Source organism: Chiroxiphia lanceolata, chromosome Z (genome assembly GCF_009829145.1).
Source record: "Chiroxiphia lanceolata isolate bChiLan1 chromosome Z, bChiLan1.pri, whole genome shotgun sequence".
Taxonomy (NCBI): domain Eukaryota; kingdom Metazoa; phylum Chordata; class Aves; order Passeriformes; family Pipridae; genus Chiroxiphia; species Chiroxiphia lanceolata.
In genome coordinates this window covers 46225455-46241474 of record NC_045671.1, presented here as the reverse complement: position 1 = coordinate 46241474, position 16020 = coordinate 46225455, and the positions used below count along the sequence as shown (strand labels likewise).

General features: G+C 35.0%; 1 protein-coding gene across 4 annotated transcripts in view; it reads left to right on the top strand.

The window, feature by feature from the left end:
• FER (FER tyrosine kinase) overlaps nt 1-16020 on the top strand; it is a 155963-nt gene that overhangs the window by 60495 nt on the left and 79448 nt on the right. For all 4 annotated transcript variants that reach the window (XM_032675242.1, XM_032675244.1, XM_032675243.1 and 1 more), the window contains exon 11: nt 13009-13101. In XM_032675242.1, coding sequence (XP_032531133.1) covers nt 13009-13101 — 93 coding nt within the window. The remainder of the gene's footprint in view (nt 1-13008; nt 13102-16020) is intronic.

Here is a 16020-nt window from a genome sequence, read left to right as displayed (position 1 = left end):
AATCTACTATAAAATAATTCTTGGAATTACAATTTATGGTTTTAATCTACTACCAGTGGTAGTTTATTGCCAGATTTGAAGTATATGATTTTATGGTTTGCTGTGTGGCTTCTGCTTCTTTTCAGCTGCGTAGGGAAGTTCTTGTCAGCTGCAATCCAAGAAACCAGAATGCTTAATTAGTACTATGAACTTTGAGAAGAGACTGCTTGTTGGACAGATCTTTTTGATAAGTAATGACTGAAACATATGAAAGACTCCATCTGTTGACTGAGCATAATAACTCAAAGTCTTTTTGTATTTCTGCAGAAGTGTTGCCTAATTATTTTGGCTCATTGTGCTACATAAAATTTATGAACTTCAGCTTGTGTAGGATTGAAATCTCTTACTCATTGGTCACTGAGTCTTTCCTCCTTGATGTCTGTATTTTCTTTCCTCCTTGATGTCTGTATTTTCTTTCCTCCTTGATGTCTGTATTTTCAGAATAGTCTTGTTTGTGTTTATGATTTATAGCTGTGATCTGTACATGAATTCAGTGGACCTCAGAGTAGAATTTTAACACTGCTTATTTCTAGGATTTGCATTTTTATTGTTCTGTTGTTTAAATTATAGGCCATTCATTTAAAAGTTGGACTCAGTGATCCTTGTGGGTCCCTTCCAGCTCAGAATATTCTGTGAAATCTGTGAAACTGGCAAATATTTGTGGTTTTGGCACCTTACAAAGATTACCCATTAAGCCTACCTCAGATAAGCTGCTCATGTTGTGTGTTGCAGCTGTCACAAAGTTGCTCTATCATTTTATCTATTAACATGTAAGCTGATTTTGTGGATAAATAGGTATCTGTGAAAACCAAAAGCAAACATCGTTTGCAAACGTGACTGGGCTAGCTGTCAAGCAGAAAAACCTGATCAAATTTGAATCTTGGTGTACTACAAACTCTTTCTGGTTGAGTTTTATTCTTTAATACAGATAACATAAATGTGGATCTGGCTAAGAACCAGTTCTGTCCCATCAGACTGAAGCTATTTGGTATTAACTCCATGAAACTTTGTTTTATTGTGACAAAAGAAGTGCATCCGCTCAAAATCTGATTTTCCAAACAGGATACAATTGCCAGTCCATATTTAATAACACTGTTTATTGAGAGAAGAACTATGCTTTGCATCCTGCCAGATCACACAACATGAGATGTTATTTCTTCTCGCTTGATATAGCATTTGCTAGGTGGCTTTAGTAAAGCCGGTCAGTGAGTCAACTGGAGCCAGTCAATGAATTATTAGAGGGATCCTCATTGGTAAGTGCCAGTGTGTAGAGTGCAGAATCCAAGAAACATTACCTTAAACCAGTCAGAACAGTATAATAACAAATTTAAAGACAATACACCTCTGTGCGATCATGTGATGATTGGCTGGAGAGAGGATTCTTCCCAGGCCTCTAAGAATTTCCTTTGACATCAGGGGAAAACTTGGGGGTTTCCCCACCCCATCCCCCGAGAGTATACTGTTTTCTGTAGGTTGGCATGGACCTATGCTAAAGCTGGGTTGCAAGTCCCTGCCTATGGCCTGGGAGTACACAGCTCTCAAATGTTTCGTTCTTGGTGTCTTGTGAACCATAGAAGGATTTATGGTTTCTTGTAGATTTCAAGGTCATGCAATATGCATGGCGCTGTTCTTGGTCTCTGTTCCTCCCTTACCTGTTGCCTTTTGTCTGCTGTTTCCTTAACCCTGGCACTTCAGGGTATAGCTGCTTCAGTGCCTCTAATCCCTTCTAGACTTCCTTGGACTTAAATGCCTAAGATCTGAACTCCATCACCAGATTTGTCAGACACTTATCTTTAGCAGGCGTTACTATCTGTATCTGTGACTAAAAAGCAACCAAATCCAACAGCTTTTGCATATATTTAATGAGATCTGGAAAAACTATGTCATTCTAGCTGTTACTGAGTTGTGCATTCTTATTGAAGTAGTTGACCTGTATAGTAAATGCTATCTCTAACAGATGCTATATTCAATTGATATTATGTTTATAAATACTGCATTTAGGTACTTTTTGGGCTGCATAACCTCTAGTTAGCACAGTGCTGTGCTGCACTGGCTGATGCACAGAGTTTTTCTCCTGTAGCTTTAGTTTTCCCTTTATGCAGCTGATACATCATCCAGTTACTTGCTTCGGTTGTCTTTCCGTGTCTTCTTCTTTGGATACAAAATGCTGAACTCTAAAGAGATGCAGTCCTCCTTAGAAAATCTTGTTTTGGATGGAAGCTTTGCTTAAATTGAGGTCAGGCAAAATTTTGGTTTTAGCATCTCTAGGAAGAAACCCCCAAACTGTCCTTCTCACTGACCCCTTACCTTAGCTCCGTATTCCCTGTAGTTCCCTGGAACATCTTTCAACTAACAGCTGTGGCAGCAATAACTCACTTGCTCATACAGCTCATATCTGTAATTTTCCTCTTTGTTGCCTTCTAATCTCCCACCTACAAACTCACATACAGATTTGCTTTATGAGATCATATTTTGTCAAGATACTTATGCCACTGTACTCAGTGGGACCAGAGGAGCTTTGCCTGTGTGGATCAGGACTAAAGGATTGAAAAGTTTTTGGTTTGTGCTTTGCTGAAGTGTGGCTTGGCTTCCTGTCTGGGAGTTTTGGAGGTTTAAAATAACCAACACAGATTTTTCTAGTGATGAGAAAAGGATAATGGTTTGTGTTTCTCGGTCTGCAGGGTGTGTAAGTATATATGAATTTCTTGCAAGCCTATTACTGTTATTTTAAGATCGTGGTTAGTAAAGTTAATTTTCAGTTCCAGATGTTGTTTGGCATGTACACTGCTCTTCAGGAATTCACCAACATGCTTGTGGTAGCTATGGGTGATCTTCATAACTTCCTTATTTCATCTACTGACTGTTGCAGAGAACATTAGAAATTGAGGTCTTTTGGCCATTTTTTGCAAAACTTTTACATTCACCAGTCTGGATCCTCATGTAAAAGTGTCCTGGAAGTTGTGTTTATATTTGTTTAATCTCTGAATTCATTGTGTGGAGTACTGTATGTGTAGCTTGGTTCTTTAGACATCTGCACTGGAAAATTGTTCATGCTTCATATGAAATGTAGCTTAGAGGTTCTGCATCTGTGGCTTTGTATTAGGCGAGTGGTTGTAATGAAGTTCCGTAAATCCTTAAGTAATATTTATAAGTTTGAAAAGTTTGCTATAAACTTCTGAAAGTTAAACTAACTACTGACCACCTAAAACTTCACCAATCAATTGAGGAAGTGCCACTACCAGTTACTATAATTTGTTAACAAGTGCCAAAACCACTCTATGGTTATACTTTTTTTTTTTTTTTTGTGGAAAAGGAAGTGTACGAAAACTTCAGGACATATAGTTTATTTTATACACCGATGTCCATCATTAGTGAAGGAAAACGTGTTTTCAGTTGATTTTTTTTTCACAATCTGGCCAATAGGGATGTAGTTTTTTTAATATGACTAGCGCAGCATAACATGTGTGTATGTAGAAAAAATCCATTTCTTCCATCGCCTTATCGAGAACTTTCTTTCTAGCTCAGGTTTTGGATTTTTTCTTTTTCTTTTTTTTCTTGAAAGGGGGATGACAAGATCAGTCTGTATGTGTATGCATGTCTATAACCAGTTTTAAAACATATTTCCCATTAATCACTTCATCACTTCAAGTGGCAGCTGTAGTGTTGATCCTGATTACGGCTTCAGGGCAGCAGTTCTAGTGTTACTGCATTTCTCTGTTTTTCTGAGAATTTGGGTCATACACACCCAAAACTGTTTCAGCTGGATGAATACAGTATTAAAGTACACAATAAAACTATACAGTATGAAAGTGCACAATAAATCTAACCTCTTTGACTCCAGAATGCTCCTAAGAATTGTTAAATTGAAATGATTCGTGAATGCACGTTATATCTAGATAATAAAACATGGGTTTTTGTAGCCACCTGACAAACTGTGAAGTTTAGAAAGACGGAAGTATATAATTTCCTTATAGGTGGTTTGCATTGCATGTTTTATGATCTCTTAACCTTTTTTTCTCTAACATATTTTGAGCTTTATATTGTTTTTAAATCTGTGGTTATATTCTCGAAATTTCAAGTCACATTCATGAAATCTCACTGATTCAGAGATTGCTTATTCTGATGTTGTTAGTATGTGTAACTGTCAAACCATAAATGCTGATTTTTGGGCTAAGAACTATATCTGGCTTAGGAAGATGAAAAAGTTTGGAAACGGGAAAGTATTTGAAGAAATGTTGTACATTCCCATTCAGTTTGTACACTCTTACTTGACATCTGTTTCTGAGTTTGGTTCAGGTTCTGTGATTGCTCCTTGCCTGGAACAGAGGCAATATAGTTCATTCCCTGCTTTTTGACTTCTTGTGATTCTTGGTTTTCTTTAGCAGCAGCATAGCCTACATGTTCAACAAGATGTCCTGGCAGATGCTGACCTTGACCAGCAATTAATTCACCCTCCCATTGTTTTTTGGATGGTGAGCTGCCAGACAATGTGAGATGAAGGCTCTCTTGCTTTTGTGAACATTATGTACTCAGTACCACTGGGAGCACTCAGTGTAATCTGTTTTATGTTCTCCTGTTGCAACTTCATGAGCTTACATAGAATTATAGCAAGAGAGAACTTGTGTTTGTATATCTGTTATTGTCATGTGGCAGTGGCAACCAAAGAGAAGGATCATGCCATGGAAAGGTACTTCCCCTTCATATAGCAAGTGCTGTACAGACTGAAATTTGTTAATTTTTTATTACTTGACACTAGTAAAGTGATATTGTAAAAATTAATAAAATTTTTTTACACTCAGTTAATAATGGCATTGTTGATTAATAACAGTGCTTTTGAAATCAGTGAAAAAATTAATATCTGAACATGTACATACCAGCCTGAGGTTTTTGTAGGACAGAAATCTTCATTTTCCCTGTCACATGTTTCCACAGTTATCTAAGGTAATGGCATTTAAACTTAATTTTTCAAAAGTATATATTCTTTCTAAATTTGTTTTTGAGCTTTCAGAAGTCTGACTTGGTTTGTTAAATTGCCTTTATTGAAATCAAATGTCTTTTTATTTGGCATCATTATGTGATCAGTGAATGGAAGTGCCCTAGGATTTAGTGGTGTAGAGATACATTTATTGAGCAAAGAGATACATTTATTAGCAAAGAATTTACTGAGTTTCAGGGGCCTATCTGTGTTGCAAAAGCCTTTGTCTGGCTACTTTTTCCTTCCACAAAAACAGCTATTGTACAAGATCTCAGTGCCTCAGCGTAGGGGCTGTACATTTAGTCATGTTTTTCTCTAGAGAACTGTTGACATTCTTGATGATAATTCAGTTAAATCAAAATATTGTATTTTTAAAAATAAAAAAGCTGTTAGGTATATAGGAATTAAAATGTACCCTGTTTCTGGAAACATTATTACTAGCCCCTATAAAGAGGTGCTCTACTTCCTTGAAGACCTTTAATATGTATTTTTGTGTTTGCAATATTTACTAGTTATTTCAAAGATAAAGGTGACATTTCCCTGACATTTCATATGTAGCTTGGAAAATTAGTCCTCTGAAACTAATTGAAACAGAAAACCTAGAGCAGACAACTTAACTGTATTTTCTGTTACGATAGATAGTGTTTCAAAAAAGAAAGTAAAGGGTCAATCATATTATAGTATTCCTAATTCTTTTTTAAAAAATAATTTATTTACACAGTGTATTTGCTGACATCTGAACCTTTCCTAAGTAAAATCTATCAAAGACTTTTATTTTTGTCTGCAAATAGTTCACCAATCACTTGTTTAATACTTTTTTTAATTACTGTTTTCCTGACAAAAACCCAACATGAAACAAACAGAAAACAAAAAAAAATCCCAAACCAAAAGAAATCAAAACAAAACAGCTTTTTTGCCTGTGCCACAACTACAAGATTCTGGTATATAAGAAATCATAGGCATATGAATAATCATAAGAGCAGAAAATTTTATGTGGAAAGCAAGCAAATATTTTTTGATAGTAAGTCCGGTAAATTCCTTGACTTGTTAAAAATGACATGTTTTATTTTTAACAGCCTTTAAAAATTTTAATATTAGCATCATATTTTGTAATTACATTCCTACTGACCAGACTGTAGTAACAGTGCTTGATTTCACATGTACCAGTAATGATTTCTCAGGTACCACTCCAAATAAGGTCTAAATGTTATGGAAGGTATCAGGTCACTATTTACTTAGTGATCACAACCGAAAAAACGTGCTAGAAATTTTCAGGAAAGGAAGAGAGAAGAGAGCAGAAAACATTACATTACTGTATAAATTAATATGCACCTGCTTCCCAAATGCTAATTTAAATGATTTAAACTGGAAGAGATCTCGGGGGGTCCATCTGGTCCCACTTCTTACTCAGAGCAGGGCCATCTTTCATGTTATATCAGGCTGCAAAGTACCTGGTTTCACTTGAGGCTCTAGTAGCTCCAGTGATGGAAGTCCCTCTGGGAAAGTTATTTCAGTATTTGATCACTGTCCTCACTGTGATTTTTTTTTTTTTTTTCAATATCTAGCTGGAATTTTTCTCAATACAAATTATCCTTTCACTGTGTACCACGTAGAAGAATTTGGTGTAATGTAACTAATATTTTCAGTTCCCTAAATTGGAAAATTGACATAGGAGAATTCAGAAAAGCAAGAAAATACTCAGATATGTGGAGGAGCTTCTGTAGAATTAGTGAAGAAGTAGATTGGGCTTTACAGATTTGAAAAAGCAAACTGAAGGGGAATGTAATAGGGATGCGTTCTTTGCGTTAGGTGTGGGGTTACATGGGGAAAGTGAGTAGGGAATAATGACAGTTCACTGCATCTGCCTAACCAAGGAGTAGGGACCATCAAATAAGCACAGTAGGCAGATGATTCAAAGCAAGCACACAAAAATGTTCTTCAAAAACATGTAATTAGGTTGTGCAACTGGTTGCTACAGTAGAGGGGTTTAATAGTTTATATAGAGTCAGAAAACAGCTGAAAAATATGGAAGGAGAATCCTTCCATGACTGTTACATGTAGAAACCTCACATCTGACACTAGTAAGGCAAATCTTATACCACGGATCGTCAGAGGACAAAGACGTGCTCTGAAGAATTTGTCATTCTCTTCTTGTTGCAGGTTATTAGGCCACTGGCATGGTCTGGCCTTTGGTCTGAGAAAATATACTGTTCTTAAATTTCACAGAAGTAAGTCTTGTTTTTCAGGCTACCCTCTGCAACTCAGAATGTGGAACATTAATTTGCATCCAGTGCAGTGTTTTACAATATGTGTGCATCAATTATGCATAATTTCTGCTGCTTTGGAAGGTATTACTTGTGTTAAAACCAGAAAATGTTACGTTATCAAAAAGTGATTTTTGAATAGGTTTGTTGTTTAATTGGTTTCTCTGTGTATTTGAGATATTTTTAATTAGCTTTGAATGCTTTAATTTTTAATAACTCTGTTATGTCTACATAGCTCTGCACAGTGCTGCTCCCAATTCTAGGTATCTACAATAGTGAACTAAGAAAATGCATATTATAATTACTGGAAAGGTGCTTCAAAGATATAGATGATCTGCTCAACTAAAATAATCAGCTAGTATTCAGCCAGAAACTCATTCCATGTGTGAGTGCCATGTTTAAAATATCCTGGAGTTTTTTTGGTAAACATAATAGATTCTTTGTCTGGTTTTCTACATATGATTTTTCTGAGATGCTCAGTTCTGTCATGGATGTAAAACCAAAAAACCCTACTCACCACCAACAACACAAAAAGCCCTTTGAGGCATGAAATGAATCTTATTTATGAAATCAAAATCATACAGGGACATTGGCCACATTATGCAGTTTACTCACATTTTAGTGTGTCAACATTTACATCTCTTTTAGAATGTGCTAATATCTATAGAACACAGAGATTCTGTAGTTACTATATCCACTCATCAATAGCCAGGCCAGAGTTAATGTCATAGTCTTAAGTTTATTGTGTGCTTTCAGGGCCTCCCCTAAGTAACTTTTAATCTCCATGACTGAAATTATTAATGCACAGGATCATTTTCAGAAAATTATTTTCTCTGTTTTGAAGAATTCTTACTTGTAAATCACAAAACTTAATTCTCACATCTTACATCTGTAGCTCCCTAAAACCCAAAAATGTTCCTTCTTCTCCTCATTGTCTAAATTTGAAGCCTTAAGGTGTATGTTGTTCAGGCTCCTTTTTCATCAGGGAAAGTGTATCTTCAAACACAAAGCTAACATTCACTTTATGAAAACTATCTTAATTGCACTGGCACATACTGTCTGATATGCCTTTTTTATCTGTATGTTCATTGAACTTATCGTTTGCAGTAGCTACTGGAATTCCCCACTTCTGTTTTTATCTTAGAGCCCTTGTACTGTGCTGAAATCGTTCTCATCAGAGTCTCTGAGGACCAGTTCCCCAGCCACATCACAGAAACAGTACTATCACACTCGTCTTTTAGATATCATTGATTATGTTCTTCTAATTGAAATCTTTTCTTCTGAGAGCATTTTCTCTTTCAGTTGGAGAGTACTCATCTTATTTCCTCTAAATTTCCTGTGAAGGTTCTCCGATTTAGTTTGCAAGCCCACATTCAACTTCTGTATCTGTGCAGATGGTTTGCATCTGACTCATGATGCATTTTTTTATTTGAATGGAATAATATTAAAGTATAAGATTATTTATATTGCTATACGTACGTCTGACTAGTGTTTTAAGAATATTCAACATATGCTGCATTGTCCTTTGTCCCTCTTACTGATAGTCTTCCACCTTCTGATCAATAGTGTTACTATTTGCCTGTCCCTCAGAAGCATTAATTCTGTTTTAGATTTATCTTAGATCTCTCTCCAGTCTCTTACTTAATTGCTTTTCTAAAAAGAGTATATACTATTTTTCTTGTATAATAATATCTAGGATATAGAATTATTTCTGAATTTATACAGCTAAAAAGCTTTTCTGGGTTTTTACATTATACAGTTCAGTTTAAGCAAAGTCTTTTACCCTGTTGCTTTGTTTTCCTCATGTTCATTCAAGATATTGTTCTGAATATGACTCGTATGGCTTGTCACTTTCATTGTGTCACACTCTGGGTATATTATTTTATTTCTTGTGGAGTTTAAGATTTGTGGTGATTTTACACAGTGACAGAACTGTATGCTTGGCAAATGAGGGATGGTTGTCCACAAGACGGTAAAGTTGTAGCGCATCACCATAGAGCATAAATTCTAGTGAAAAATCCATTGAAATGCACAGGACCTCACGGTGCACAAGATCCCCGAAACTGAATGTAGAAAACACAAGCCGAGCTTCTGCATGTCATGTATAAAAATGCAGTTGAGGAAATCCTCAAGGAAATCCTTGAGCAAGTGCTTCAGCTGCATTTTTCAGTGCAGAATCCTATGCTTCTTTTTGGGTTCTTGTGCTTTATTTTTCCTCTCTGCCTCTTGTCAGAAGAGAAAAATGGACAGTAAAATTAAAGAGTGCCAGAGGGGTTGTCTTTTGCTGTGACATCGCCTGAAAAGAGCTGAGGTGATTGTTTCCCCTCTTAAGAAGTAAAAAGGGAACTGGAACAAGAAGGCTGGATGAGGTATATACAACTGGGAACAGGGTTTGACCATTCCTTAAAGTACTGCTGTGTCCAAAACTGGTTGCTTGTAAAATGTGTCAGAGAACTCTTCTAATCTGATTGTTACAAGTTATCCTTGGAGAGACCAAATTCTGTTCTCCTGAAGTCCATGGCTTTCTTCTTTCGTTCCTTGTTGCCCCAAGCATAGAGGCATTTAACTGGGCCCCCAGGGAAGCTGACTTTCTGCCTGGAGTGGCTGGAATTCCTTGGTGTTCTTTCAGGTGTTACATGTTTACCATTATTACTATGTTTTACTTTATTGTTGATGATTAAACTATTCTTATCTCAACATACAAGTTCTACTTTGATTCTCCTCCCTGTTCCATGTGGTGGTGGGAAGAGGAGGGTTTGAGTAAGTAGTTGAGTGGTGCTTAGTTTGCATCTAGGCTTAAAATCATGGCACCTAGCTTTTTAATGGTAAAGTACAATTTATTCTGTAGTAATTCGGTCATTACATAAAACATTATGGCCCACAGATTAGTTTGCTTTTATAATGAAATTGGTGTAGTGTAAAGGAAGTGAGAAATCATACTACTATTGTGTTAATATCTCTGGAAGTAATTAATTTAAGCCAAAGTGAAACTGAATCAGCTAATACATTTTAGTAGATGCATTGTATATGCTACCAAGCTTACTGCTCCATAATGCTCTCTTCATCATCCTGATGCAGAACTCATAATTTCTTTCCAATGTCTATCTCAAATTTGTTAGGCTGATAGTAACACATCTTGTGATTTTGAAGCTTGTGTCGTGACTACACAGCCATCATGGTTGTGCTGGTTGGTGACATCTGATATCTGCTAGAATGAGCACTGTCTCTGCTCTCTGTTAGATTCCTTTAGAAATTTAAATAACCTAATACCCTGAGATAATTCTTTCGTCTACTAAATCCTGTGCTAAAGTGGAAGGCCTTGACTGAGAGGTTTAAAATTTAATGTAGCTAGGTTGGAGATCATTGAAAGACAGCTCTGATGTGTACTTGCTTTTATTTTGTACATCGGACTTAATATAGCACCCTGATTTAACTAGTAAGATTGTACACACACAACATATATATGTATATGAAAAGAGGTAGATGGGGTATTCTGGGTTGTAGTCTTGTTTAAGAAAAAAATTATACCTAATGTGCATTAAAAAAAAATCTCTTCATACTGGTGAATATACTGTTCTGAGAGAAAACTGCGCGATTTAATGGGTCCTTCAAAGGGAACCTGCATCTGGGCAAAAAAAAATTCAGTAGAAGACCACTGTTGCTGCTCTTCAGTTTTATCCTGGTTACCCTAAAAATTCTAAAATAGAATAAATAAACTCAGTACAGGCTACAGTTGTGTTTGTTGTGTCTTTGATAATGCCTGCTGTGCAGACAAATTCTAAGTCTTCACTGTTTTTAAAATACGGAGTAGTTTCAGTATGTCAGAGGGGAAGTGCTAGGAAATACTAAATAGCATTTATAAATGTATTGCAGTTTGAACAGGACATTTGCTACATTTTGAACAAAACCCAAGTTTATCCCCTAAATCCTCATTTCAACACTCATTCTATTTAATGCAACTGTTTGCCTCTGTGTATTGTTCAGTGGTGCTTATCAAAGTCCTCAGTTGACCCAGTCCATGAGTCTGGGACTTTGAGTCAAAAAACCTCCTTCTTGTTAAAATTACTTTTTGTTAAGGAGAAACTGATGAAAATTGTAGTTTGGTGTTGTCATTAGATAAGCAAACTGTTAGTGTCTAATAGAAAGAAAACTCCTGAGTTTGGTAAGGGAAGTGTAGTAGAATTCATGCATCTCTTGGTAACTTATTTTCTCCTGTCATATAAGGATACATTTGGTTGCTGCTAAATCTCATGGCTCACTTCTGAAGAGATTTGTGAAACTTAATGGATCATTCCATAACCAGCATGCAAGCAAAAATAGACTCTGTCTCTGATTGTTAATGGGATTTTTTTCTTTTTTTTTTTTTGTGAAGCCAGTTTAATTCCAGCAGTATTATAAGAATAAAAATCAGGATTCAGCACAAAGTTGTTTTATTAATATAAGATTAGTTGGCATATGGTATTACTTGAGTCTGATAAAAGGAATAAAAATGTTACAGATGGGTAAGTGGGCACATGGTTAATGAGTATTTCTGTAACTGAGACGCTCCCTATTACTGTTTTGAAAATTTGACTGGTTTTTGCACTCTTTTTTTTAACAGCATTAAAGCAAACTGCAGAATTTTGCTACGACAATGTTTACTATGTCCTGTTGAACTATGACACCTGTAAACTAAGTTGTATTAGGGAATCATTTGCAAACATTGGTAATGTACAGAATGAGTAGATTTTGTTAGTTGTTTGGAAGTCCTGGAATAAGCTGAAGCTGCATTTATTACATTATCGTATTTTCATTTTTTTCTGTCAAAGGTGTACATCTGAAACTTGGAAGGATGCAAATTTTCTTTTTAACACCAGCAAACAGTTGTAGTCTAATAGCTAATTAGAATGAGGTTGATAATGTGTGGTTTCTCTACTTCCGGTTTATTTACTTTGCAATTCATTAAAATATCTTTGCTGCTTCTGGGAGGAATTTACAAGCAATAAAGTCAGTTTGTCAGTGTTAAAAGTACATTCTTTTTCTTAAGAGTGTTATTAATTTTGAGAACTGATAGTAAGAGATTAAGAAATATACAATCTTTGGACTAAGTCAAGTTATGAGAGCTTGGAATTTGCATTGACTTATGCTGAACTAGAGGTCCTTGAAGGCTGTTTCGCAGAGCCCTCTGTTTTCAGGGCCCTGTTCTTTCAGAGTTTTAAATCCAGACAGTGGCTGCTCTTATGGTTTACGGCAGTGCCAGAAAAGAAATGTATCCTAGAGCTTGCACTGATGGGTACTGATATTTACAAGTAGTCTATCATTAGAGAAGAACATGTTAATAAAAGCAAAAAAAACCCTAAACATATATTAATATACATAAGCAGGGGTTTTTTACTATGTGGGAGGTTTTTATTTTATGTTTTCAAATCACTGTCTTTTTAAAATGATAGGTATCTCAGGAGAACTGAAAATTATGTCCCATGCACTTCAGGTGTAAAAGAATTTTGGTTTTCTTTATATTTAAAATAATTGTACAAAATATTTAAGAAAATAGAGAATTTCTCAGCAGAGAAGTTGATCTGAGTTAGCTTAACCCAACTGATGTTGACACTTACAGGTTTGTATCAGTAGAGGCTTAGCCCTTGTCTTTTATTTAAATTAAATTCAGAAGTCTACATGGCACATTCTCCAATAAATCAATTATCATACAGGTTTATTTGTTTTCACTGGAGATTCTTCTTTTTCTCCTAGGATAAGAAGGACAAAGTCTCAAGATTTGACACCATACGTCATTCCATAGCAGGAATTATAAGGTCTCCAAAATCCATGTTGGGCTCATCATCGGTAAGTAGTATCAATAATACAGTGTTGGGATACAATCTGTTATTTTTACATCTTAAGTAGAATTTTTTTTGTTTTTTTTTAAACATGCATTTCTATCTAAATGGACAAAAATTACATTAAAATAATGTTATAAAAACACTGTTCTGATTGATCAACATACATGATAACATCATGGCACAATGATGTGTCAGAACAACTTGGTGCACTTCAGGGAAAAGGTATGTTCTTGGCAGCTCTCAGACTGGTGCTATAATTTTAAGGGTACTCTTCCCTGTGAGGCTGATTTTCTTGAAATGCACTGTCTTATGGATAGGTGGTCATGCATATTTTACAAATGGTTGCAGTAATTATATTCCCCATATTTGTTATTATTGTTACTGCTACTACTACTACTGGTGCTATTTAAGTAACTAAGTATTACACCGGTCTTGCTTCAATCCCCACAAAAAATAATTTTTGAGTATGTCTTAGTTATAGTTGGCTTTTGTTCAGATTCTGTAATGATTGGAGAAACTTCCTGGGTGTTTTTGCTTCTGTATTTCCACTGTTTGTTTCATATGGAGAATGCAAGACTAGTGAGAATATTAGAGCACCTACTTAGAGACGTGTCAGATTTTACTTGAAAACCTTCTTCTTTCTCCAAGTGGAACATGTGATCATCCCAATCCTAACATAAAAACCAAAACTAAAAAAAAACCAAAGAAAAGGAAAAAAAACCCTCAACAAAAAAGTTGGGTAGAGTTTTAAAAACTGTTTAAAACTGCCTTTTAATTGTGATCTTGTCACCTGAAATGTTAGCTCAAAATAGCATTCTTGAGAAAACTTTATAAACGATGGATCTTCAATTTTATGCTCAGGATTGCAGCCAAGGACTCATGAAAAGATGCAGTAAACTGTGTTTAAGCTAAACAATATTCAGAATGTGTGGAAGAGATTACAATTGCATATCTACATACATATAAATATATGTGTGTACAGAACAAAATTGTATGTAGGAATGAAGGAATGGAAAAATAAATCTGATGGGATAAAATTAGGACAGGAAGGCTTTTCCTATGAAAAATGTGAAAGCTGCTTGACATATTTGAAAAGTAACAGGAAAAACTTTGCTAAAATATTGAAATCCTTGGAGTTAAACAAAATCTCCACATTATCAAGATCTTCATTTTATAAAACTTCTAATTGATATAAAGTTTTGGCATTTCATAATAAAAACCTACTAAAATGTGTATTCCTGTGACCTCTGTTCTTTATGTAGGTGAGACACAACATTCAACTTTGTCTGTTTCTGTGTGTTACAAAACTTAAAATTTAAAAAAAAAAAGCCAAAATTCCCACAAACCACAAAACAAAAGCAGTTCCTCTGACTAAAACTGCTTCAGAGAAAAGCTGGAAAACAAAAATTCTCAAGAGGAGGATCAAAATAAAACATTTTTATTAAATCAGAAGTCAATGTCAAAATTTCAATTGGCCTAAAGTGTCATTTTAAATAAACTATATGCCAACATTTTGGTTTTCATTCTAATCTATATCTCTGTTAATTCCATGGAACTTAGTGTAAACCTGACTGTAGATAGATGGTAGGTAGCGTTGGTGAAACCTTGGAATACATTTGGGAGAAGTAAGATGAGCTTTGAGTCATTTGAGTCAGAAAGTAAAATCTGAGTAACAACTGTAATCTTGATTATCTTTTACTTAAATGACACCTACATGACTTCAGAGTCAGAATATATAAACCACTCAATTTTCAGTTTTGCTTTGTGTTTAGATTTAGCTATTTCTTGTGTGTTAGAAAAGCTAACCATGCATATACAGCTAAAATTTGCTTTACAAATTAGTACTTAGCTATTAATGTTTCAGCTGCTGATCTGTTTCCCACTGACAATTACATAACCATGCTTAATTGCTAAATATATAAACTGGTACTTAAAGCTTATTATCCATCAACAAAGTATACAAAGTAATTATTGAAGGTGTATTATGAAGTAATAGTAACATACATGAAAGAATTTGTTATTTTTTATATAAATTTTAAAAAATATTTGTATTTAATAATAATAAAAAAGGGATCTCAAAGCAGATTTGGGCTGGTACTGATCCTCTGATAGAGCATAGTCTAAAATGTGATGTTAACTACCTGTGTTTTAAGTATATTGAAACTTTAGAAGTGGAGCTATATCTAATTTAAATGTAATGGTATCCTAAAAGTAACATCCTGTATTTAATTGGTGGGATATGTTGAATTTTGTCTGTTTGAATTAAGGAAAACTAGTTTTTTGTGTGTTATCTGAAATAAGTCATAGAGAAACTGTGTAATTCCAAAAGCAGAGAGGAGATTAACTATGACTTATGTGTTGGCACTGAGATGATTTATATGTTCTCAGAATGAGAAGATATGGCGTAATACAGGAAAAAAGTATAGTTTGAAGAGAAAACAAGAAAGCTAGGGATTCAGGGGTTTTCTCTTGGACAAAATGCAAACCAGTTTTTTATAACAGCAGGATATGTAAATTTAATCAAATGAGGAGAGAAAACACAGCTTACTTGTACTGGAAATGAAGTGCTACACATAAACTGAAAGAAGAGACAGTGTCTGCCCTTCTGCGTATTTTTTTTGGTACTGAGGTGTTTGAGCTTGACACAAACATCTGTTACTTTTTATAGGATAATTTTTTTTATTGCTTATAGGATAATACGTGGAATTAATGTTTGTTTCATATGGTGTATTGGCATGTGGGAATGAGCTTGGTACAGGGAATCTGAAGGCAGGATGTTACACAGGGAATTGTCTCAAATTATCAACCTAAATTTACTGCTTTACCTTCTGATTTTTATCTCTGCCACTCCTTTACGCTGTGAGAAAAAATGTCTTGACAAAATGTTTTGTTTGCTTAAGGATGTAAAGTAACAAAGTACAGA